Source organism: Camelina sativa, chromosome 17 (assembly GCF_030686135.1).
Source record: "Camelina sativa cultivar CO46 ecotype springtype chromosome 17, ASM3068613v1".
NCBI lineage: Eukaryota > Viridiplantae > Streptophyta > Magnoliopsida > Brassicales > Brassicaceae > Camelina > Camelina sativa.
In genome coordinates this window covers 36,644,768-36,670,428 of record NC_141896.1, presented here as the reverse complement: position 1 = coordinate 36,670,428, position 25,661 = coordinate 36,644,768, and the positions used below count along the sequence as shown (strand labels likewise).

General features: G+C 33.7%; 2 protein-coding genes and 1 long non-coding RNA gene across 12 annotated transcripts; 1 reads left to right on the top strand and 2 right to left on the bottom strand.

Moving 5' to 3' along the window:
* Nucleotides 1-304: 304 nt before the first annotated feature.
* Nucleotides 305-3,394, bottom strand: LOC104758439 (protein DETOXIFICATION 42-like). Of its 2 annotated transcripts, none has more exons than XM_010481301.3 (12): nucleotides 2,950-3,394; nucleotides 2,745-2,866; nucleotides 2,422-2,646; nucleotides 2,153-2,337; nucleotides 1,938-2,073; nucleotides 1,753-1,849; nucleotides 1,565-1,665; nucleotides 1,311-1,474; nucleotides 1,156-1,227; nucleotides 949-1,065; nucleotides 644-861; nucleotides 305-542 (listed from the first exon to the last, which is right to left on the bottom strand). In XM_010481301.3, the coding sequence occupies exons 1-12, from the start codon at nucleotides 3,018-3,020 to the stop codon at nucleotides 500-502; spliced, it is 1,551 nt and encodes a 516-aa protein (XP_010479603.1). In that variant the 5' UTR covers nucleotides 3,021-3,394; the 3' UTR covers nucleotides 305-499. The 2 variants fall into 2 exon arrangements, with proteins under 2 accessions (XP_010479603.1, XP_010479604.1); XM_010481302.2 differs by having other exon boundaries at nucleotides 2,745-2,861; nucleotides 2,950-3,153.
* A 116-nt stretch (nucleotides 3,395-3,510) lies between these two features.
* On the bottom strand, nucleotides 3,511-7,438 carry LOC104758438 (protein DETOXIFICATION 42). Of its 5 annotated transcripts, none has more exons than XM_087494526.1 (14): nucleotides 6,994-7,438; nucleotides 6,567-6,696; nucleotides 6,291-6,435; nucleotides 6,075-6,196; nucleotides 5,754-5,978; nucleotides 5,480-5,664; nucleotides 5,257-5,392; nucleotides 5,083-5,179; nucleotides 4,907-5,007; nucleotides 4,636-4,799; nucleotides 4,473-4,544; nucleotides 4,190-4,306; nucleotides 3,897-4,114; nucleotides 3,511-3,800 (listed from the first exon to the last, which is right to left on the bottom strand). In XM_087494526.1, exons 3-14 carry the CDS (start codon nucleotides 6,359-6,361, stop codon nucleotides 3,758-3,760), a joined length of 1,551 nt encoding a protein of 516 aa, XP_087350652.1. In that variant the 5' UTR covers nucleotides 6,362-6,435; nucleotides 6,567-6,696; nucleotides 6,994-7,438; the 3' UTR covers nucleotides 3,511-3,757. The 5 variants fall into 5 exon arrangements, with proteins under 5 accessions (XP_087350652.1, XP_087350651.1, XP_087350653.1 ...); XM_087494525.1 differs by having other exon boundaries at nucleotides 6,291-6,491; nucleotides 6,994-7,206; XM_087494527.1 differs by lacking the exon at nucleotides 6,994-7,438 and having other exon boundaries at nucleotides 5,475-5,664; nucleotides 6,567-6,860.
* A 12,812-nt stretch (nucleotides 7,439-20,250) lies between these two features.
* On the top strand, nucleotides 20,251-24,708 carry LOC104758434 (uncharacterized). Of its 5 annotated transcripts, none has more exons than XR_015587269.1 (7): nucleotides 20,251-21,144; nucleotides 21,975-22,013; nucleotides 22,109-22,683; nucleotides 22,931-23,026; nucleotides 24,088-24,154; nucleotides 24,299-24,369; nucleotides 24,462-24,708. It is a non-coding gene; the product is annotated as an uncharacterized LOC104758434 (long non-coding RNA). The 5 variants fall into 5 exon arrangements; XR_015587267.1 differs by having other exon boundaries at nucleotides 22,091-22,683; XR_015587268.1 differs by having other exon boundaries at nucleotides 21,137-21,442; nucleotides 22,091-22,683.
* Nucleotides 24,709-25,661: the final 953 nt, after the last annotated feature.

The following is a 25,661-nucleotide window of genomic DNA, read 5'->3' as shown; positions in this document are numbered from 1 at the left end:
TCAATCAATTCAGATTCAATGTTTATATAAGTTTGGGTAAAACAGATTTATGTATTTTATGTAAAGCCAAATTATAAATATTTAATATTTATTATTATGAATTTTATCAGTCTAGTTAATAAATAAGTAATATGAATAAAACTACTACTGTTTTCATAAATCTGATTTGTACAAAATGATATTTGCTATGACACAAAAATTACGAAAAATGTCTACATAAACTCCAATCTAAAATAGAAGTGAAAAAAAAATATACTAAGGTAATTCGAATATTTTATATTTAAACTAACCATAATTGATAAAATTTATTCAACAAAAAGTTTTTAAATTAAAATCAAATCTTAGATGGGGGTTTACAAGTGTAACCGTAATAATCGCATAGGATTATAACAGTTGTATATCCTGACTCAAAACTTTGTATATTTTTTTGTTTTATCTAATTACAATCTCATCAGAAATAAAAAATTTAAGACAACTTGAACATGCTCATCCCTTTAACTCAGCTCCTAAGAAAAGACCAAGGTCCAGTTCCTGTCCCAATCCTGTAACAGTCACGTTTACATTCTGTTATTAAAAAAATTAAACAGTTTTTTTTTTTTAACCTTTTTAACTACAAGAAACAGAGAGTTTCATATTTTTTTACCGCCAGAATCCAACGGCTGCTCTAAGGCTCATGTAGATAGTGAGACCAAACCAAAGTCCAATAAAACCAAGAGTCGATGAGAGGAAGAGCAAACACAAAATGCTAACTATAGCCACCACTACTAATGAAGCTGCGGCGTAACCGAAATCGGATGCTCCAAAGTTAACTCCATCAAATACAAACGCTAAAGCATTGATCGGTTGTGTTCCTGCCACAAACTTTAGTAAACAAGAACCGGAATTAGTCACAGTGTTATGTCATAATCTTTGTTTGATTATAGAGTTAAGGGGATGTAAAGTAATCACCGGAAGTCCTATGCTAATAAGGTGTAACACTTTATCATCTTTTGTAAATACTCTTGCTCCAAAATGCAACGCTGCTCCAAGTATAGCCGCTAGTAGAAACCCGAGAACCAATCCCAACTGTCACAAGATTTAGTCCTTCAGTGTTCGGTTTAGTTTCAAATTGGTCGAAAACAGAATCTTTTTAAGCTTAAACAAAATATGCAGTACCTGCAGTACACGAGAAGCTGTAGCTGCAGCTCTTTTGTAGTCTTTGTTGGCAAACGCGCTCGCTAGTATTGCCTTCAGAGAAGAAAAGCAGTTGTTAATACTTTAACGCGCTTAATCGAAAAAGGTTATGAATGGAGTGATCATGTGTTAAAAACCTGGCCAGCTACGGCAAACCCATCTGCAAGAAGTGAAGTAGCTAACCAAACCTGCAAGCAAACTTGGAAAGCTGCCATGGAAGTTGATCCTTCTCTTGCAGCTAGTGACGCAGAAAGAGTCACACAGAATGTTACTGCGATTACTCTCATTAGTAATAGCAAGCCTGAGAGAAAGAATCACATAGAAATAAAACAAATGGTTATATTTCACCAGAGATCTCACTATGAACACACTTATTAAGTTTATGCAATACCATTTTTCATGAATCTACATAGTTGAAGATGTTTGGTACTCAGGTTGAAGATATCGACTTGATCCATCAGTTTCCACAAAAGTATTCCACACATAAGGTATCTAAATATGAGCATAGAAACCGCTAGTAAATTTAAAGTAAGGGTTATTATAAGATTAACCAAGCTTCTGATTGGAAATTAAACTCACTGTGACATAACATGAGCAATGGCTGCTCCTGTAACGCCTAGGCGGAACACGAATATGAATATTGGATCGAGTATTATGTTTGTAGCATCTCCAATCACTGCATATATATGAGATAATTTGTAAAAATGGATCATCAGTTTTGTTCTGTTTCAAAGACTTTGATCATATTATACATGAGGCATTACCAGTTGCATATAACGGAGTTGTTGTGTCTTTAAAACCGCGGAAAACACCTTGTGTCGCAAGTGAGAGAAGAACAGCGGGTGCACCGAGTGATCTTAGAGATAGATATCTCTGAGCAGGTCTCAGCATTGGAGAATCCTGTAATAATTTAAAAGCATTCTTAGTAATTTTTTAACCTCATAACATCAATAGAGATCCCGAGAGATCGATACTTAACGTGTTTAACTCCCATGAAACTCAAGAGAGGTTTCGCTGCGGATATAAGAAACACAGCTTGAAGAAGGCCAAGAATGCTTCCAATGATTAAAGCAGATGAAGCTGATGGAATAATTCTTTTCCTTATTGGAGATTGACTGACGTTAAAGATACTGCTACTGGTTTTAGATTCATCTGATATAGAATCTGAACAAAAAAAATCAAACAACCTAGTAATCTTTATTTACCTCTGACAATAAAATAAAAGCAGAGAAGGAATTGACTACATACCTTTATTGTTTTCAGGAATCAATTCTTGAGCTTCCTCCTTTGTATTGTTAATACCAGCTTCTTCAGTACACTCTTTATTATCTTGAACAGAGTTTTGCTGAGAACTATATGCATCTTCCTCTGCTACAAATGATGTTGTGATGCTAACGAGTGGGAAAATTGCGATTCTTGAAACTTGGTTGAACAAAGCTATAGAAACTCCAACTGCAGCAAGCTCCACAGGACCTGAACTCATCATAAGTTATAACAAGAACCAAAGATTTAAACCAATAATTTCAATTATGAAAAAAAAAAAAGACAAATGAAAGACTTATTGTTCTTACCAATTTGGCCAATGAAGGCTGTGTCAACTAGAGATGCGATAGGGTCAGCTGTTAAAGCAAGTGCTGCAGGGTAAGCAATTCGTGCTATCTCCAAACCAAGCTCATCAAATTTCAAAACTGACCTGATACATCAATGTAAACCAATTCTAAGTTTCTTTCTAACAATGATTTCAAACAGAACTACACAAAAAAAAAAAACGTTTACCTGAAATCATTAAAGAAGATGCAAAGAGGGTTTCTTGGAAAATCTGTGTTGTAGCCATTTTCAGACATCATTAAGAGATTATGTAACTGAAGCTTTCTTGAGTTTTCTGAGTTTCACAAGTACATAAAATAATTTGTCTACAAAAATCAGACAGATTTATATACATAAATCATCTCAGTTAGTTACGTACTGTTACTGTAACAGTGTTACACTTCATTAAATGCCCCCAGGAAAAAAGAGAGCTTATACAATTCATGTTCAGGAAAAAAAGAGAGTTTAATGATGAAAGTAATATTATTAAGTCAAACTCTAATTTAGATTGAATAAAAAAGCCTAAAACCTATCCCCATCTTCAAATAGAGAAAATGAATAGGGAAGTAAACGAAATACAAGTAGAGAAATTTGGTTACAACAAATTTTCTATCACTGAAAGTTTGGTTAACGTCAATTACCAAAGAAAAAACAAAATTAAAATTTGAAGTCAAAGTGACAGAAAACAATTTTATGACAAAAGAGGATTTTCAACGCGTGATAGAGAATATGAAATCTGTACCAATAAAATTTGATTTCAAATTAGTTTAAAAATTTTATATCCGTTTTAATTTCTATGTAATTTACTACATAATCTGAACTACCTCTAATTTTGGGATACAACTTGAATACACTTACAAGAGCAGCAGTAAAATCGCTTAGCATTATTTATATCTCCAGACTCATACTCTTTGTTTTTTATTTATTTAATTACAACCTCAGTAAAGGTTTTAAGAACAATTAAAAACATGCTCCTCCCTTTAAAATTCCTTCTTTATCAGCTTCTAAGAAAAGACCACGGTCCTGTTCCTGTCCCAATCCTGTAACAGTCACATTCTGATTTATTAAATCTTTTTTCCTTTTACACCTTACTTTTCCACTACAAAAAAACATAGAGGTTTAGAGATTTTTTTTACCGCCAGAATCCAACGGCTGCTCTAAGGCTCATGTAGATGGTGAGACCAAACCAAAGTCCAATAAACCCATGAGTCGATGAGAGAAAGAGCAAACACAAGATGCTAACTATAGCCACCATTACTAGTGAAGCTGCTGCGTAACCGAAATCAGATGCTCCAAAGTTGACACCATCGAACACAAACGCTAAGGCATTTATTGGTTGTGTTCCTGCCACAAACTGTAGGAAACTTTAGCCATATATTATCACATAATCTTGACCTGATTAGTGGTTTAATAGGAACTGATTAATTACCGGAAGTCCTATGCTAATTAGGTGTAAAACTTTATCGTCTTTTGTAAATACTCTTGCTCCAAAATGCAGTCCTGCTCCAAGTATAACCGCGAGAAGAAAGCCGAGAACCAATCCCAACTGTCACAAGATTCAGTCCTTCAGTTTTAAAATGAATCTTTATATGTTTCAGTAGACATATTAAGTGGTTCAACTAAATACACAAATCTTAATTAAGATTTCTTGTTTACTGTTTATTGTTTGTTCTCATGTAAACACAAAGCATAAAATTATAAATTGTGTGTACCTGCAGTACACGAGAAGCGGTAGCTGCAGCTCTTTTGTAGTCCTTTTTAGCAAACGCGCTCGCTAGTATTGCCTTAAGGATAGAAACATTTGTTAATGCTTTGGATCCGTCGCTATAATCGAAAAAAATGATGCAATGAGTAGAGAGATCATGAGCTAAAAACCTGGCCAGCGACAGCGAAACCATCTGCAAGAAGAGATGTAGCCAACCACACTTGCAAGCAAACCTGGAAAGCTGCCATGGAAGTTGATCCTTCTCGTGCAGCTAGTGACGCAGAAAGAGTTACACAGAACGTTACCGCAATCACTCTCATAAGCAAAAGAAATCCTGAGAGAGAAAAAATCACCCAAGAAAACAAGAACCAACGGTGTTATTTTATCAGAGATTTTTTCACTGTGAACACATTGAATATTTCAAAAGTATTGTTGCAATACCATTTTTCATAAATCTACAGAACTGAAGATGTTTGGTACTCATGTTGAAGATATCAACTTGACTCATCAGTTTCCACAAGAGTATTCCACACATAAGGTATCTGAAAATGACAATGAAAATTGAAGTTCAGGTCATTTTGAGATTAGCCAAGCTTCACATGTGAAACTAAACTCACTGGGATATAACATGAGCAGTGGCTGCTCCTGTTACGCCTAGACGGAAAACGAATATGAAAATCGGGTCGAGAATTATGTTTGTGACATCTCCAATCACTACAAAAAAAAAAGTTATAAAAATGATTGTTCTGTTTTTAAGGATTTTGAACTTTGTTATATGTAAGTGGCGTTACCAGTAGCGAATAACGGAGTTGTTGTGTCTTTGAATCCGCGGAAAACGCCTTGTGCCGCGAGTGAGAGTAGAACAGCAGGTGCACCAAGTGATCTAAGAGATAGATATCTCTGAGCAGGTCTCAGCATTGGAGAATCCTGTAAGAAATTTAAAACCATGCTTAAAAGATTTCATCAATATATCTCATAACATCATATATATAGCCAGAAAGATCGATACTTTACGTGTTTAACTCCCATGAAACTCAAGAGAGGTTTCGCTGCGGATATAAGAAACACAGCTTGAAGAAGGCCAAGAATGCTTCCAATGATTAAAGCAGATGAAGCTGATGGTATGTTTCGTTTCTTGGCTGGAGGTTTACTAACACTAAAGATACTGCTAACAGTTTTAGATTCATCTGATGAAGAATCTGAAATAAAAATGAAGAGCTAGTGATTATTACGATCAAGAAAACAAATAAACAGAGGAGTGATGATGTTGCGTAGAACAAATAAGTACCTTTACTGTTTTCAGGAATCAATTCTTGAGTCTCTTCCGTTGTATTGTTGTTAGTACCACTTTCAATACATTCTTTATGATCTTGGACTGTGTTTTGCTGAGAGCTACAAGCATCTTCCTCTGCTACAAAGGAAGTTGTGATGCTAACGAGTGGGAAAATAGCGATTCTTGAAACTTGGTTGAACAAAGCTATAGAAACTCCAACTGCAGCAAGCTCTACAGGACCTGTAAATAGACAAGAACTGATCAAAGATCTAACCGATGATCTCCATTCTTGAAACAAAAAATAAGCAAATGAAAGACTATTGTTCTTGTTGTTACCAATTTGGCCTATGAAGGCTGTATCAACTAGAGATGCAATAGGATCAGCTGTTAAAGCAAGTGCTGCGGGTAAAGCTATTCGTGCTATCTCCAAACCAAGCTCATCAAATTTCAAAACTGACCTGATACATCAATCAATGTAAACCAATCTTAAGTTTCTTTCTGATCATGATTTTTACTATATACCAAAAAAAAAAAAAAAAAAGAAGCGTTTACCTGAAGTCACTAAAGAAGATGTGAAGAGGGTTTCTTGGGAAATCTATGTTGTATCCATCTTCAGACATCATTAAGAGATGTTACTGAAGCTTCCTCTTGTGTCTCCAAGCTTTACAAGGTACATATAAGAATCTGAATGCAGAATCTAGCAAAGTAAATGATTCTCGGTTAGGTAGGTGACAATTCATTAGAGAGATGCCCCTAGAAAATAAAAGAGAGAATTATTTCATTTTCAGGAATAAAGCTGTTTGAAGGCTATCCACACATCACAATTACCTTAGTAATTCAAATTATTGATGACTTTAAGTCAAACTCAAACTCCAATTTTGTTGTCGTCTCCAGAAATCTAGAGGGTTCCAGAAATACCAAAATTTGTTCTAATAACAATTCTGCTTTGGATCAAAGGCTGAAAAATATTAAGAAATTAAAGAAGAATGATCAGAGAAGAGATTAGAGAAGAGAAAGTTGGTTATAACCACAAATTGTCTATCACTAAAAGTTTGGTTAATGTCAATCACCAAAGAAAAATCGAAGAAAATTGATTATAATGACGTTAGAAAGGTACCAAACAATTTGATGAAAACTTTACGAAAGAAAACAAAGAGAAAAGGAATTTAACTTTTAATCCAAAATGTGTAGAATTCGAAAAGGTGATTAAGAACGAAGATAACCAAAAAATGTAACGTAAAAAGAATTAACCTACCTTTTTTTCTGAACCAAGAGAGGTCAATAATGTATGTCTCTTTCTTTTTACTATTTTTACGATACAATTTCCCAGCAAAACTTTCACAAAACAATTTGCCAGAAAATTACAAACCAACAAAAAGAAAAAGAAAAAACTCAGCGAACTAAAATACTCAGTTTTTTGTTGTTGTTGTTCTGTAGCTGTTTGGAGAATGTTACACTTTGTTTAATTGAAGTTTGAACCAAATGAAAAGAGTTTATATAGCAGCCTTGAATATAGGGTTTTGGTAATAAATCTCAATGAATTTGAATGATATGATGAAAAGTATGGAAACAATCAAGGAGTATGAAAGTTGACAGTAACCAAAAAAGAAAAGCAAAAATCAAGGAGTAGAGAAAATATGGAATACGAAAAATAAATGGTTGAGACTACGCCGATGCGTGTAGGACGGAAGGTGGAACGTGTTTTAAGTTGAAACATAGGAGAAGATATTAGAGATTTTTGTTTATTTTTTAATGTGAAAGATGTACTTAATAAATAAAAATCGATAAGATGTTCATCATTTTATTCCACCTGTATAAATATTTTTTTAGGATTATACAATACTGACTTAATGAATTTAGATTGTACATCTTGGTAGATTAGATAGAATATAAAAAAGATAGTTTTGTCTTATCAACGTTAGATAAAATAATGTTTGAATATGATATGCAAACATTTAATTTAAATTAAAGTAAAAATGATGTCTTTTTAGAATATGTACACTTTTCTAAACAATATTTGTTGTATATACCCTCCTAGGATATGCACTAAGACGTTTAAATTAATTGAGTTTAGACAAATATCAAATGCTCTACTTTAGAGAATTTGATTGCACTTTCTAGAAATAAACCTTTCCCATATGTACCTCTAAGGCTAAGCTACCTATGTGTAAGTAGATTTTTGGTTTTTTTTTTCTTTCTAACGGTGGGATTTAGATTTTTTTTTTCTTAAGTAATTTGTTTATAATTAATTCTTTGAAAATTAGGAAATTTTTTTTTCAAAGATATAACAAAAAAAAAAAGTAGATTGACGTATTGATGTTTTTATTTATTTTTTACATGGGATGAATTTGTTTTGTTGTCGTATGAAATGTATAATATTACAAAATTCATACTTACGTCAAGGAAAGTGAGAAATCGAGTTTAGTCTTCCCTTTTAGCATAACAACTGCATAAATAGAAGACGACGGAAATCGAACAATCCCTTTAATTAAACGAAGGACCATATACATGAGAGTAGGAGATAGACAAAACAAAGACCTCTACCCATGAGAGTCTTTTAACTCTTAACTCTTGTTGCCACCTTACTCTCTTCTATACATAGTACTAGTAGTAACAAAGAAGCTCGAAAAGGGTAAGAAAACAGTGGTCACCCCAACAATCCTCTTAAATAAAGCTACAAAGAGATATTATTGTTGACATAGGAGCATAATAGAGAGACACGAAAACAAGTTTTGAAAACACAACTAACACCATCACAAATAAGTATCATCTACGAATCCTTCAACTCTTAACTCTTCTTTCCATGAGGAAAGCTCAAAAGGATCAGAACAGAAGAGTGGAACATAGACGATCTCTCCAGCAGCAGTGAGCAAAGCTAAAGCCCCACAACATTAAAGTGGTAAAAGAAGGAAAGACGCAAGTCTTCTTTGTCGTCCAAACTTGATTCTTGACATCATCAAGAACCCACAAAACAAAACAACCACCATCAATAGAATCATACGCAGGTAACTTCCCAAGGTAGTTTGTTAGGACACCAGAAAAAAAATTCAGGTGTATTAATGAGACGTAGCTGCTCGGACAGTCAGACCCAACATGGAAACTACTCACTCTCATACTAGCGTATATGATATATATATCCATGGTTCCCAAGCTAGATTCGCAGTACACAACTCCATCAATGCATAATCCGTTTTAGCTACAATCATAGTAAAGAACACTGCTTTGATGCGTTGATATGCTCAAATTTACCCTAGAGCTACTCTTTCAAATTAAGAGATCACTGCAGTACTTAAGGGTCGAATTCCACAAGGACTCAAGACTACACAATAAATTATAGAGTTTTTCAATTATGCTAAACAAATTGATTTAAATAAAGAAAAGCAATGCAAAATATTAAATAAAAACTGTTGTAAATTCAATGGATCAAAAAGCTAGGTCTAGAGAATTTCTCAGGAAATTATGAATTATAAATCAATCAATAAATTAGGATTCAAACAATTAAGAACATATCTAGAACTCTAAACACTTTTGTAAAATAAATCAGTTCTCACTGCAAATATTATCTAAATTTAAAACCAGAAAATCCAAATCTCTTTGTAAAATTCTAGGTTAAAAATCAGCAATAAAATCAGGTTTAGATTGTTCACAAAATTATTAAATCAAATCTCTTTGCAAAAAATAATTTTGCTCATCAAAAGGTTTTTGTCAGGAAAATCAATTATATTCTCATATCAATTTATTTTCCTAAAGTATTAATTCTAGATGGTCAATCAAGGATTAATATGAAGAACAACCTAAGATGAAGATCTAGCAAGATAAAGAATCCTAAATAATCAGATCTAATAATTCATAAAATCCCTGTGAAAAACCCTAAACCTAACAAGCAAACTACTCAGACATAATCAATGAAGAACAAGACATCTTTCTGAATAATAAGCAATAGAGATTAAAAAGAATAAGAAGGAGTTCAAGAAATTCTTCTCTCAAAGCAGATCTGATCTCTCTCTCTCCAAAAGCTCTCAAAAATCTCTCAGGGTTGCAGGAAAAATAAAACTTGCTAGAATAAAACTTGATAGAATGAAACTTGAGGGTTTGGAAAACCTAAAAACACTATTTATATGTCCTAAAACACGTCAGGGACTTATGTTGCAAATGTGGAAAACTTTGGGGCAGATTTGTAAATTTTCCAAAACTTGGGTCTTGAGTCGGCATAGATGAGTGTCGATCGATGCCTCCTATCTTGGTGTCGGTCGATGCTCCTGCTTTCATCCGAGACCAAATTGATTCTTCAAGATTTATGCTCCAAAACATCCAAATTGCTCCATTTTGCTCCTTCCATGCTAAAAACCTGTAAAGACTCAAAAACAATCTAGAAAACAAATCAAAAGACTCTAAAAGACTCTTTATATCATGGTTAAAAACCACAAAAACCATGATATATCAACTCCCCCAGACTTAGCCTTTGCTTGCCCTCAAGCAAAACATAAGCTTAGACATGTGAAAGAGGTTTGAAAACTGGGAACTCACTCAACTGCATAATGATTCTTATTTGCACTCTTCATTTACCTGACTCAAGAACTTACTTCTTATACTCAACCATGATAAGCATCAACATTCCTTACTCAAATCCCACAATCCTTTGGAATCTCTGAAATCTCCATTGTCATCTCATTAGTCAATATTAAAGCACAAATAAGGTGAATTCTTACCTTGGGTGTATTGATCAGTGACACATGGACTCTCTTCAGGCCAAGACATTCTTCTTACATCTCCTTTCCTCTCCCTTTTCTCACTTCCATTTTTTTCTTTTCTCTCTTTTCTTATTTTTTTTCTTCTAATCAAAGGTGTAAGCGAATACCGGGATCATCGGTAATTTACCTACCTCTCGCTTCCAAGCTTTGTGTGATCATTTGACTCAAGAGTAGAATAATGAGGTCACAGGTAATTTACCTACCTCTCTAAACTGATCAAAATCATTTCATCTTTTATTCTCTTTTTTTTTCTTAAAGCACTGAAGGGAAGAGAGAGGGGAGACATACTTTGAAAAATTGCACTGTCTTGTATGGCCTGAAGAAGAAGTCTAGTCCACTGATTTCCAACCCCAAAGTAAGAGATTAAATCCGGTTAAAATCCTGATAAAAGTTGAGACAACGTTAGATCAATCAGATATCCATTGAATAAGGGCTTTCAGGATTGTTGATAAGGCTCATAGTCTTTCTAAGCTTCAGTTCTGAGATCAAGCATAAACAAATAATCATTAGAGTGTTAGCCAAATAAGAGAAATCATTAGTCAAGATCATAATTCCCAAAGATAAAAAGAAAAATTTTGAAAAATTTGACTCAAACTTTATGGTTTTGACTGACACAACTGAAACTCAAAAACAGAAAACATAGTTAGTAACTAACCTCCCCCAGACTTAAACAACACTGTCCCCAGTGTTATCAAGCAAGAGGAAAGCAAAAATAAAATAAAATAAACAAAAATCAAAATCAAAAGAAAAAGAAAAACCTACCAGTGGGTTGCCTCCCACTAAGCGCTTGTTTTCAGTCATTAGCTTGACTGTGTTGGAGCTCATGCATCCGGAGGATCAGAACATGGCATTGAAATCCTCTTCATCCAAGGCGGTGTATAAGCGTTAGGTGCATGAGGCTTGCCAAGGATGTTAGGAACAGGACCAGGGCGGGACTTAGGTATGGGAGGGTATCTTTTCTGTCCTGCAAAATCATCAACAGAAGAAACAAGCGCTCTACGATAATCTCGTGGCTTGGTTAACTGAAAAACAGTTTTTATCTCTTTGAAATTCTTGTTGATGATAGGAGGAAGTTTAGGAGAAGAAGATGCATACCTTGGCCTTACCTGAGGGCTCTGGAGTGTGGAGTGATGACTCTTCTGTTTGGGAATAGGTTTCTGACTTGGAGCATCAGTTTTGGACAAGCTTTGTCGCGGTCGTGGAGGGGTGTCGATCAATACCCTCTTGGTGGCATCGATCGACACTGAGCCTGATGCTCGCGTTGAAAACTTTTTCAACAGAAAAAGTCTGTCCATCAATAGTAGAAGCCCTCCTCAGCTTATCCATCTCGAAATTCAAACTCAAACCATCCACATTTAGTGCTATGTGTCCCTTCTTCACATCAATGATGGCACCAGCTGTAGCCAAGAAAGATCTTCCTAAGATGAGAGGATCTTTAGGCTCTTGATCATACTTCAGCACCACAAAGTCAGTAGGAATCATGAAGTTGCCAACCTTAACTGGAATATCCTCTAAAACACCTTCAGGAGTTCTTCGGGAGCGATCAGCTAGGATTAGAGAAATCTGAGTTGGCTTGAATTCTGTCATCCCAAGTCTCACAGCAACAGAATGTGGCATCAAGTTGATGCTAGAACCAAGGTCACAAAGTGAGTATGCAAACCTTCCTGTAGAGATAGAGCAATCAAGAACAAAGCTTCCAGGATCTGGTAACTTCTTAGCAGTCTTACATTGAATGATTGCACTCACTTCCTTAGAGACAACCACCTCCTGCTTCTTCTCTTTCTTCCTCTGTACAGGCTGGTTCAACAGAATTGCACTGACATCTTTTGTAAGAAGTGCTCCTTCTTCAGGGCTCAAACCATTGGATACCATTCTCCTCACATACCGCTTAAGAGGTGGTGAAAGCTTTACTGCATCAATTAAAGGCATCTCAATCATTACCTTGTCCATCATTGCTTTGCATCTAGCTTCCTCCATCTCTTGCTTAGACTTTCTTGGCTTGGGAAAAGGAACCTTAGGCTTGTAGACCCTTTCAACTGTTGGAACCTGAGATTTCGCAGCTTTTGGTTCCGTCTGAGATGAGTGTCGATCGACACCCAGGTGGTGTCGATCGATGCCATCATCTGAAACCGAGAGATTGGCCGATTTTTCTCCTTTTTCTGCAGAAACAATCTCACCAGCATCTTCATCTCTCACTGATATGGCATTGCAAGCATGTCTAGGATTTGACTCAGTTCTTGCTGGAAGATAATTCTCTTGCCGTTTTACAGACCCAGCAGTCTGTGCAACTTGAACCTCCAGCTTCTTAACATGAACATTCAATGCATCAATCTTCCCATTCAGCTCAGTGTAGACATTGTCAATCTTCCCATTGAATGTCACTGTCAATTGCTCCTGTCCTTGCAAAAGCTGCTCAAGCATGGCTTCCATTCTACTCTCTGAAGAATTCTTAGGAGGTGGAGACTGATAAGATGAGTTCCCATATGTCCTTGTATAGCCATTGTTCTGTTGTTGCTGCTGATACTCTGGCTTGGAAGTGTAGCCTGAAGAGTTCCCACTGTAAGGCCTATTGCCTTGCTGATTTCCAAACCGCTGTCCCTGATTCCCATACACATAGTTCACATCTTACTCTTGGTGTCCTTGATCAGGTTCTGGTTCATATGTCTCAAAGCAGCAAAATGAACAGATTTCTTTCCCATAAGGAGATTATGCACTGAATCCAGCTTAGCATTAACAGAAGCTAACTGGTTTGAATCAAATCCTCCATGCAATCTCTTCCTTTCAGCATCTGCTCCCTTAGTGCTATTGCTAGAAGCCAAATTCTCAATCAAAACTTCAGCATCTTATGGCATTCTTGTCTTAAAATTCCCATGACTTGCAGCATCCAAAGCTAACTGATACTTCCAGTCACACCCTCTGAAGAAGATACTCAACAGTTGTACCCTTGAAAAACCGTGGTGTGGACAGTCCCTCTGATAAGCTTTGAATCTCACCCAAGCTGCCTTGAAAGCTTCCTCTGGTCTTTGCTTGAAAGTGGATAACTTGACTCTCAACTCATCTGACATTGCATCATCATAAAAATGGTTGAGGAAAGCCACTTTGACTTGTTGCCAAGATGTCAAAGATCCAGCTGGCAACTGCTTCAACCACTGAGATGCCTCTCCTGCAAGTGAGTATGGGAAGAGCTTGCAGAATATGAAGTCCTCAGTTACTCCATTAGCCTTGATACTAGTCACCAGATCCTCAAAATACTCAATGTGATCCAAAGGCTTCTCATTGGGCAAAGCAGAGAAAGGTCTCTGCCCAACTAGTTGAAAGTACGCAGGCTTCAACTCAAAATCATTCCTCTGAAAAGGGGGAGGAACAATAGCAGACCGGTTCTCATACACCAGATCATCCCTATTGTAGTCAGCAATGGTCCTGATCAAGTCCCGGTTGTTCTCCTGTCGTCGAACTGGGTTCTGTACGTGGTTGGCAGCTCCACGCACGTCTGCAGGTGGGTGTCGATCGATGCCACCTGGTTGGTGTCGATCGACACCGTCGACACCATCAGCTGGTTCGTCGACAACAGCAATTTCAGCAATCACATTGCCCTCAGCATCAATCTTTTGGCCCTGCTCATTGCGCAAGTGGCCCTCTTGATCCCTCAAAGCACCATCCTCATCTCGCATCAGAATGATTGGGTTAACCATCTTCAGAGATTTGGCTGCTTTTCGGTTCTCACGCTCAAGTTTTCCCAACTCTTGGTTTGAAAGCTTCAGGATTGGACCAGTCTTGTTGCTCCTTGTGTTAGGCTTATTAGGCATACACCTGAAACACACAAGAGAGAAGAAAACAAAAGCGTGTTAGTTTGAAAATAAAAAGAAAAAATCTAGACAAAATCAAAAACTCAATTCTAATGGTAGATCAAAGAGTCCCCGGCAACGGCGCCAAAATTTGATATGCTCAAATTTACCCTAGAGCTACTCTCTCAAATTAAGAGATCACTGCAGTACTTAGGGGTCGAATTCCACAAGGACTCAAGACTACACAATAAATTATAGAGTTTTTCAATTATGCTAAACAAATTGATTTAAATAAAGAAAAGCAATGCAAAATATTGAATAAAAACTGTTGTAAATTCAATGGATCAAAAAGCTAGGTCTAGAGAATTTCTCAGGAAATTATGAATTATAAATCAATCAATAAATTAGGATTCAAACAATTAAGAACATATCTAGAACTCTAAACACTTTTGTAAAATAAATCAGTTCTCACTGCAAATATTATCTAAATTTAAAACCAGAAAATCCAAATCTCTTTGTAAAATTCTAGGTTAAAAATCAGCAATAAAATCAGGTTTAGATTGTTCACAAAATTATTAAATCAAATCTCTTTGCAAGAAATAATTTTGCTCATCAAAAGGTTTTTGTCAGGAAAATCAATTATATTCTCATATCAATTTATTTTCCTAAAGTATTAATTCTAGATGGTCAATCAAGGATTAATATGAAGAACAACCTAAGATGAAGATCTAGCAAGATAAAGAATCCTAAATAATCAGATCTAATAATTCATAAAATCCCTGTGAAAACCCCTAAACCTAACAAGCAAACTACTCAGACATAATCAATGAAGAACAAGACATCTTTCTGAATAATAAGCAATAGAGATTAAAAAGAATAAGAAGGAGTTCAAGAAATTCTTCTCTCAAAGCAGATCTGATCTCTTTGCTCTCCAAAAGCTCTCAAAAATCTCTCAGGGTTGCAGGAAAAATAAAACTTGCTAGAATAAAACTTGATAGAATGAAACTTGAGGGTTTGGAAAACCTAAAAACACTATTTATATGTCCTAAAACACGTCAGGGACTTATGTTGCAAATGTGGAAAATTTTGGGGCAGATTTGTAAATTTTCCAAAACTTGGGTCTTGAGTCGGCATAGATGAGTGTCGATCGATGCCTCCTATCTTGGTGTCGGTCGATGCTCCTGCTTTCATCCGAGACCAAATTGATTCTTCAAGATTTATGCTCCAAAACATCCAAATTGCTCCATTTTGCTCCTTCCATGCTAAAAACCTGTGAAGACTCAAAAACAATCTAGAAAACAAATCAAAAGACTCTAAAAGACTCTTTATATCATGGTTAAAAACCACAAAAACCATGATATATCATGCGTCTCCATGAGTACGAAGATGGTTGACCACTTCCCAACCTGCATACACTATGTTTAATAGGTGAGCCAGAGCACTTAAGCATCTCCAGGCGCAATACCTTGTATTAATAGTTGCTTGGGTCGTATCCCAAGTACATATAACATTTATAATCAAAGCTCTTATCGCCCAAGTTTATAACTTGTTTAGTGGTTGGATTACATACCACGAACCGACACCGGAGGGAAGAACAGAGGAAGCCACGAACTGAATTACTCTGGACTATGTGAAAAGCAGATCTGACTGTAGTCTGTGGGCATCGTCAAAATGTTCTTTTTGGCTGCTAACATTGACGATGATGATGGAAAGTAACAACTTTGATGAAAGTAAAGAGAAGAAGAGGTCGAGACAGAGACAGGGACATGAAAGCGTCGGCGAATTGTCGGCTAACGATTATAGAACACCATGTCTTCGACACTGATTTGGCGCCCATACTGTGGTACTCGAAAGGCACCTTTACCATCTTAATAGCGGTATACAGCTTTTTAGTTTGGTACTTTCGTTTGTTCTTTAAAAGTAGATCATGGTAATTTGTTTTCCTCAATTGTTTTGTAGCAGTTAGTCTCTTATTCACCATGGTGTATAACTGCGGATCAGTCCAAGCGCTTATCCAAATTACTTCGGCTTATAAAAGTAAGTTTTAACCTTTTTTTTTTTTTGGTTTGATTTCTGGTGATTTTATGTATCATGGCTAAAAAAAACTCGAAACCGTGATGTTGTGTATGTCATCTCATTCGGGAAGAAGGAATCTATCGCACTCACAGAGCTCTGGACACTACTTTCTTTATTTGTCATCAGTTTTTAATAATATTTATATTTATATACCATTGTATTTTTGGAAAAATACAATTAACACCCAAAATTAAATTCTTATATTCTCTTTCTAACTTAATTATATAATTTAATTACATTTTCATAAAATCTTCAAAAAGAATTTTAAGAATTCTTTGTTTATATGATATGATAATATAAGATTGATGTTATAATAATTCTCACAGGTTAAATTTTAATTATTATACAAAATTTTTATATATTTTTTTCTTATAATATAAATATATATATATACTATACAATCAAATTTTAGATTTCAATTACCGATAAATATAATAAATTTTGTAGATAAAAATTACAGTAAAAACGTTTAATAATTATTTTATACTGCACTATGTGGTTCCTAATATATATATATATCTATATGACTTATTAATATATATATATATATATATATTTTTTTTGCTATGAATCAGGTTGATGATCCTAAGGACATCCAACATCTTCTTGGGAGTGGAGGAGTTCTTCCCGTTTGTCTCCATTCACTGACTCAGGGTTCAAAAGACACAACAGAGGTAATTAAGTTGATTGATTAGTTTTGTGTTAACCCTCTTTGAAATCTGATAGATATAGTTTTAAGGATTGTTATATTTTGTCGTTGAAAATTATGTGAATTTTGAAGGACATTTGAGGTTTCTAGGGTTAATTTATGAATGATGAGGAATAAGAGAATCTGAAAAATTCTGATTAGATTCCAAATGTTACTTATGATTAAAGTTGGTTTTGTGTTGTCGTTCTTGTGAACTTTGGGAATTTAGAAGTTGAAAGGTTTCTTATCTAAGCCAAAACTATCAATTCGTGTCTATGGTTTTGTAATGAACTCTGATGATGTGGATTTGTCTAATTCTCGACTTTGACAGTATTTTAGTGGAAGATGGTTTTTTTTTTCCTTCTTTCTCATATGATTTCGTGCTAATCCAATGCCTCGAGGTTAGGAATCCAGTTTCTTATTTTACAATTAGCTTGGTTGATCAATGTGTTTAATCGGATGCGATAATTTTCTTAAATTTGATCAAATAGTTTGAGTGTACGATTGAATTTGGTTTGGATGCGTTTAAGTTTGGTTGGGTCAGTTTTTTTTTCTTACTAACCGTTGTCTTTTTTCTTTTGTTGTCATGATAGCGTTCCTTGTACATAATCAGAGCATCTTATTAAACAAAGTTGGGTTTCAGTATGTTACAAGTGAGGCCGAACTCAACCTCCCCAAGGTATATAGTTAGTTCAACAATTTGGTATACTGTTTTCCTTAGTTTAATTGCATATCAATTTAATCATTTTGAACCATATTTATCTCATTCACAGAGTTTGTCGAGCATTGACACATTGTCTCCCTCAATCCTTACGTGATATGACATTTGCATCTCAGATTCCGGTATATTCAAACTCAAAATGTTTAATTGGTTTTGTTTGGCAAGCAAGAGAAGATTAACACCCAAATTTTTTTTGGTATTTTCAGATATATAGTGGTGTTGCTCTAGAGAATTTGCTCCAAGCTGTTTTTACCAAGGATCAACAATAGAGTCGGCTCATTTACGAAGACCTCTCACCTCTTATTTCCTGCTTTTCTATAAAACTGTAAAGAACAATAACTACATATGCTAAATGCCACTTTCTAGATATAATAAATACAATAATAGCCAAAGAGATTACAAAAAGACTAATCATATTAATCATGAGTGTGTTTTCATGCAGCTGTTTACTTGTTTTGAATTGGAAAACTGGTTTGGTTTTATTTTAATTTTTATTACATCCGGTTTAGTTTTTGGTCTTTTTTTTACACAAGTTTAATTTCGATTTAACTTTGGTTTAAATGACCTTATTGAGGTGCAGTTTTGGTTTGGTTTAATACGATTTCATTTGGTTGTATTTGATTAACGTTTGAAATCGCTTACGATTAGTAAACCAGTGACTTTAGAATCCAAAATTCAAACCGTTTTATAAAAGGTTAATTAAACGGCTAGGTGAAGATCCGGTTAAGTTTTATTTAGATTCGGGTTTAGACAATTGAACATTGTTTGGTTGATCGATTCAAACTGGATTCAGTAGGTTTCAGTTAACTATAACTGCAGACTGGTTTAGCTCATAAAGCTAATCGCATGCATGGTACGTAAGTTGATTATACAACAAATTTTTGTTTTTTTTCCTTTTTTTTTTCCAAAATAAAATAGTAGCTACTAGCTTGATAGATAGAGAATAATATATTAACTTAGCACTGCCAGTCAACAACTTATACAGTCGTATGCATGCATGTGATGTGAGCTAGCCATATATGAGCAGAAGTGTGAAAATGAAGTTAGAAACATAATTCGTGTTTTGATGATCACGTAATTAGCTTTGCAATCATACTCACTACAATGTTGTAAAGCTCCACGTTATCTCTATTGCATATGGTGAATACGTTAAGCTACGTACGTAGGTCTATTAGAGATGGTGGATAGATAAAGCTATTTAAACTAAACAACCACATAATATAAGTAACTTCCACGTAGGTCAATGTTGACATGAATTTTTTAACCATCATCCAAATTAAAGTGACACCTATTTTCACATAAATTATTTATTTATTTTTCTATTAAAGTGTCACTGCAAGAAAATATGGTTATTGCCACGATATTTTTGCTATAATTTTATTCGTTACGAATTTGTAACTAATTCTGCTATATTTTTGCAATGATTGAATGTACATCACAATTTTATCACAAATTTATTGCAAACTAATGACAAACCTGTTTGTTGCAGTTTTTCGTTACAAATTAGTAACATTATTATAACATACAAAAATGTCTTGCAAAATTTGCAAGAATTATTTAACGATTATTAGTTGTGTCTATTTTGCAAGAAAATTATAGTAAACTTATGTGGCAGGATATGTGACATATTTGTCACTATATATACAACAATTTATAACTCTTTTGCGATATTTCTTTCCATAAAACATTATGTTAATATATATATATATATTATATATATATAACAATGAGGCTGACAGTAGATTATTTGGATTTGATATGTATTTTTTTATATTGATATATGAGTCTAAATTATAACTTTTTTTCGATTTAGTTGGGTTTTCTTTTGACAACATTACCAATTATACGCTTCTCATTGAGAGGGACCGGGTTAGAACCCAAATTTTGGTGAGAAAACAACATAGGTGAGTATCAGTGGTCCATTTGCTCCTTCTTCGGTTAAGTTGGTTTAGTCCGGTTTAGACCAAACTATTATTAAATTTATAAATATATACTATATCTAATATATTAATTTGATTGCAAAACATTAAGGGGGTGGTATTGGTTTGAGATTTATGAAGATTTTTGAAGAGTTCAACAAAATCATTAAAAATGAATAAGTGAAAGATTGTTAAAGATTGCTAGAGAGTTTTGTTGATTAGTTTTCTAAAATTTTGTAAAGTCCTCCAAACAATCCTTGAATTTTTATGATACTTTCCATGACTTTATTTTGTAAAGAAAGTGTCTAAAATCATAAACCAATAACATAATAATTGAACTCATTAACAATCCTAGATTCTTTTGTTTTAATTGAATAACACTAAAGTTTTAATGACTTTATAAAAGTCTGAATCCAATAACTCAGATTTGTTAAGATTTTAAATGACTTTTTACAAATCACAAACTAATAACACTAAACTTTAACAGACTTTAACAAAATCTTGATCTAATAACAACAGATTCTACATAACATTTAAAATCTTTAAAACTCTATTCAAATCTTAAACCAATAACCCCCACTAAGTTTGGTACATTTTTTTTTTCAACTGATGTTATTGATAGACTTGGTTCCAACCAAGGTAGGATACAAGATAGAATACTATGCCCAAAAGAGAGGAGGCTTAAGCCGGCGGACTACAAAAATGTCCCCGGAGACAAATATCGGAGGAAAACAAGATTTCCCCGAAAACTATGTAAAACCATACATAACAGCAGCATTTGATAACGAAACCAAAAGAGGACAACAACCTTAATCTAAAAGCAAAGGCAACCGGCCAAAAAAACTTAAGGGAAACAATAGAACCAAAAGAGCAAAGAACCTCTTCTTCTAACGCACAAACAAATGAGATTTACCCAGGATACCCACGGCCAACTCAAGAATAACATCAACTTTGATTTTGGAGAGCTAGAACCTAGAAGTAGCAATTGTTCTGCAAGGTGTTACGTAAAAGTCACAAAAGTTATTCGCCTCAAACTATATAATATGTATATATAATCATATATAATTCACCAAGCGTCGATAGCTCAATTGGTAAAGACTCTCTGGCAAAGTCTAGAGGTCGCTGGTTCGAGAGACGGCGCTTGGGAGGGGACCATATAAAATGCTCTGGTCCCTGGCCCGAGAGGATGTACGGGCCTAGGTCCGGAACCTCTTAATAATTCAAAAAAAAAAAATAATCATATATATAATAGCCCAGTTTTCTCTCATTTGAGAGTGTCCACGTCAGCAGCAAAACAGCAAAAATTATCAAATTCGTTGGGTTTTATATAAGCCCATTAAATCAAATGATATCAGCCCATTAAATAAAAAAGCTGGACAAAACGTTGTCGTCATTTTCCTGATATCTCTGCGGAGATTAACGACTCTGCTTCTCTGGATTTTTCTTCGTCAAGGTCCCATGGCTTGGTAAGTTGTTTTTAGTTGAGATTCCTCCTGATTGCAGTTTTGAAATTGAAAACAAAAGTTTTTCCTGCTTTCCGATTTCTCCTGATTGCAATTTGGAAGTACGAAACAAAATTACAAATTACAATGATCCTTCTTCTGGGTTCCTTCTTCCGGAATATCTTGCTCTGGATTTTGCCTCAGTTATGGTCTTTTTTCTTTCGTGATTAGCCTGATTTGTAGGATTAACAGGATTATCATGTTTAATGATTTTCATCCTCATCATCATCATCATCATCATCATCTCGATTTATGAATTAAGGTGCTTTTTCAGTATTAATAAATGGGTATTGTGGAGTTTCATTTCTATGTGTACTTTTGGTTCTATATGATGCTTTAATATGTTGTTATGCTCATCATATATCGGGTTCGATATAATGATTGTCAAGAATAAAATTATCACATGTTTCAATGTTTCATTAATTCACAATTTTTCATATTTATACATATAAACCATGATATTCGTATCAGATTTTAATTTTGTTGGTTGGATTTATGTTCATGTTCTTTGTTTTCAGTTTATTTGTGTGTAACTTTTTGGTTATTGTAAAATCAATTCAGTTTTGTTTTTGTCATGTCTGCTTAGTCTTAACATTTGCTGTTTGTTTTGTCTAAACCTAGGAAGATAGAAGTTCTTTCAGACATTGAGTTCTTTTTTGAGTTCTTCTTCTATATATATAAGCATTTTGATACACAATGAGCTTGGTTTCATTTATGTTTATAGAGTTTCATTTATTCTGTCTTCCAGTCGGTTCTCATATGATCCATATAATTGTTTCATCTGGTTATTTCAGATTCAAGGAGGGCAAGTGCGTCAGTGATCAGATACAATGGTAATATATGCATTGTAAAGATACATTTTGAATTTTGTTCAGTCTTTCAGCGATTTGAGCTAAGAGTTATTTTTCAGTCTTTTGGATAATCACAGTCAGCTTTGTTCAATTTCCATTCATTCCTGACGGTGGTGCTGCTTATGATCTGCACTTGCACTTATCTGAAGATGCAGTTCCTTGCTGTTTTGGAGCAAAAAACTGGGTTAGTAGAATCCATGTTATAAAGGGTGAAAAAGGTTATCCATTCCACTCACCTCTCATTTATTTTGGTCAACTAAGAAAATGCATCATCAACATGTCATCAAGCGTTATACACATTTAAGATTCTTAGATTCGTATATTCATTTATATTCTTAACTCCACTACTTGACTCTTATATCGTGCTTGAGATTTTAATTTTCTACTATTGAAACGGAAATTGGACTAAACCATTCTCACTCCAAATTTTGTCGTTTAGCTTTTCTATAGGACTACTATAAATCCTATCACACCACCCACAAACACGAATTCATCCTTCCACCTTGATTAAAAAAAAACTGAAACTTTATATTTTGAGAAAATGTCTTACGTTGATGTTGTTGCCATTCCTGCTGAGCCAAACCATGTTAGCTTTGTTGGCCGTCTACTTCGGTTTTGGGATAGTAATCATCTGGAATCAGCACTTCAGCAGGTAAGCCATGATATTCGTTTCAGATTTTAATTTTGTTGGTTGGATTTATGTTCATGTTCTTCGTTTTCAGTTTTTTTTTGTTATTACTTATTGGTTTTTGTAAAATCATTTCAGTTAGGTTTCTGTTTTGGTCTGATATTGGTTGTGGTTTGGTCTGATTTTTTTTTTTTTTTTGTGTCTGTTTCCGTTTTCCAAACCTTGATCAGTTGATTAGTTATTTTTTTTTTTTTTTTGCTTTGATCTGTAGATTGAAAGCTCTGCAACATGGCATCAAGGTCAACAACCCATAATAAAGAAGGATAATGAATCTATGGGAACAAACCTTATTTTTCTCGATGAACAGGTTAACCTTCTTACATGTTTTCATGTATTTCTAATCTTCTTACATGTTTTATGTTCTTAGTAGCTAAAGAGAAAGCCGTAGCTGGAAACAGAGGATAAATAGATGAAGAAAAAAGAAAAATATATACAGAAACAGAGCAAAGCCAATACCGTCACAGAAAAAATAGAATAAGAAGTAAATTATTACAGAACAAAACCCACAAAACAAACATAATAAGCAAAAATATCAAATACTAAAATAACAAATAGGCTCATCAAATGGGAAAAAAAAATGTTTTCGATAATTGCCTAACACACATTTAAACCAAATGGTAAATCAGACAAAATACTATCATATATAATTGTACAGTAAAAAAATAGAAAATTAAAGTAAATACCACTTTCATGGGAACATTTAATTTCAAATATATTTTTTAACCCCCAATTTATAATTTCAAGCCGGGGTTTCACAATCAGTGCCAACTAAGCACATGTGCTAAGAGTGTAAAAACACTAGATTCAAAAAATAAAATGTAAATTATAATAATTTTATAGAATAGTATATATGTAGTTTTTTAATTAATGATATACCTCTGAGTTTACATAAAAATAAAATTAAAACTGATTAGCATACAACCCCGCGCAACGCGCGGGTTCTCATCCCTAGTCATATATAATTCACTATTAATTGTCTAATACTCTAATGTAATCATATATATATATATGATTACATATAACATTAAAGCTATCAATATGTATAACAATATGTATATATAGTCATATATAATATGTCTGAAAATTCATAAATATATAACACGAAAGCTAACATTTTTTCTTTAAGCTAAAATTTTTTCTCCTTTGTCATTTGGATTATACAAATTCAACATTTGCGTTCAAACAAACTAATCTTATTAGTTTCGAGTATATTATTTAACATATGTGGGAAAAGAAATTAAGATTCCCGCTTCTTTCCGCTTTTTTTTCTTTTTCTGTTTTTTTTTTAATAATATTTTGTAGATTTTGCTTAATCTACTATTATTCAGTATCTTTGAAATGATTTTATTTTACTTTGCTTATAAATAGGTAATAGGTTAAGAATGTGCTTCTATCAATACAACACGTTAGTAAGCAAAATCTTTTTTCTCCAAAGGTAAACAAAGTTCTCCATTACCCAGTTTTGTTATAAGATCTGATAAGCATTTAGCAATATGGTTTTTTGTCGTTAAGTGGTATAAGTTCTGTTTTAGTATTGATTTCCTTATTTTTATGAACCCTATGGAAAATACTTGAGAAGGAACTCCGAGTGTTTTAGGTGTTTTTAACATTCCATCAGCATCAAGATTCAAGACTGAATGAAACGTTGTGGTAAGAAAAAATAAAAAAAAATTTAGACTCTTATTTTTTTTTTAAACAATTATTTTGCATCATATATGTAACTATTTTGATTCTTTTTGCAGGTTCAAATCAAACGTAATGAGATAAGAATAATTATTTGGTCTAAGTTTTCTGGTCTATATCAAAATTATTCAACTACCGATAAAGCCAAAAAGCTAAGGAGAGAAGCCAAAAACTTTTCGAGAGCCGGATGTTTGATCGAAATGGTTTGAGATCTCATAAGCATTTAGCTAGTTCACTTTCATATGCCAAAGTTGCTGAATTTTAATATTTGATTATTTAATAAAATCAAGTTGTTATTTTTTATTATCAGAATATATTTTTTATTTTAAGAAAAAAAAAAGAAAGAAACAATTTTGAATTAATATCTAATGTGCCGAACAGTGATATTGCAAAATTCAGAGATTAAAATTAATTTTGCAAAATAAATTGCAATCTTACGAATATATAATGACTATATATTTGTCTTAATAATGCAACAAAAAAATTGCAGTGAGTATCGTCATAAATATATGCGACGAGCATATATTTAAAAGTAATTACACAAATTTGTAATATTTTTTGCTTTATATTTTATGTAGCATTTATTTACGACAATATATAGTTGCATTAAAATGTCGTGATTATACCACTAATTTCCTGCATAAATATTGTTGCATTAATACAACACATATAGCAATATATTACTTCGTTGCAAATTTGTAATAATATTTGCTATATTTTTTCTGTGGCGATAATTTGAAACAAATGAAAGTTGCAAACATACGTCACAATTATACGACAAATTTACTACAAAAATAATGTTGCATTAATACGACAATATAGCAAGGAGTGTATTTATTGCAAACTTTGCAATATATGTGCAACAAATACCAATTTGCAACGCTCAAATAGCAACACTAGAAAATGTGTCTCAGTTTTATTGCATTTTCAAATTTACAACAAAATATGGAGTTATTGCAACAAATTTTAGCGTAGCTATAACACTATTTTCTTGTAGTGTGTGCTCTCTTTTCCTAATTAAGGAAAAAAAGTTTGGTACAATGTTTGTTGTTTTCACCTCTTTTGCATCATCAAGATTGGACTGTAGAAGCTACCCATCTGAACCTATTACAAGTAAGATTTGTTGATATTGTAATAGTCATTAGCTCAAAATTAACCGGCCGACTAATCAACAAACCTTACTTGTAAATTGTAATAGTAGTTCAGATGGGTAATAGTCGCCTCCAGAAATCTAGAGGGTTCCAGAAATAACAAAATTT

Bases quoted from the DNA above. Each gene is read 5' to 3' on its own strand.
- LOC104758439 (XM_010481301.3), bottom strand. From the start codon at position 3,020: ATGATGTCTGAAAATGGCTACAACACAGATTTTCCAAGAAACCCTCTT. The intron at 2,867-2,949 runs GTAAACGTTTTT...TTGATGTATCAG, and splicing joins ATCTTCTTTAATGATTTCAG to GTCAGTTTTGAAATTTGATG. The intron at 1,475-1,564 runs GTATTGCATAAA...TCTTTCTCTCAG, and splicing joins ATGTAGATTCATGAAAAATG to GCTTGCTATTACTAATGAGA.
- LOC104758438 (XM_087494526.1), bottom strand. From the start codon at position 6,361: ATGATGTCTGAAGATGGATACAACATAGATTTCCCAAGAAACCCTCTT. The intron at 5,180-5,256 runs GTAACGCCACTT...TTTTTTTTGTAG, and splicing joins AACTCCGTTATTCGCTACTG to TGATTGGAGATGTCACAAAC. The intron at 3,801-3,896 runs GTAAAAAAAATC...TGACTGTTACAG, and splicing joins GCAGCCGTTGGATTCTGGCG to GATTGGGACAGGAACAGGAC.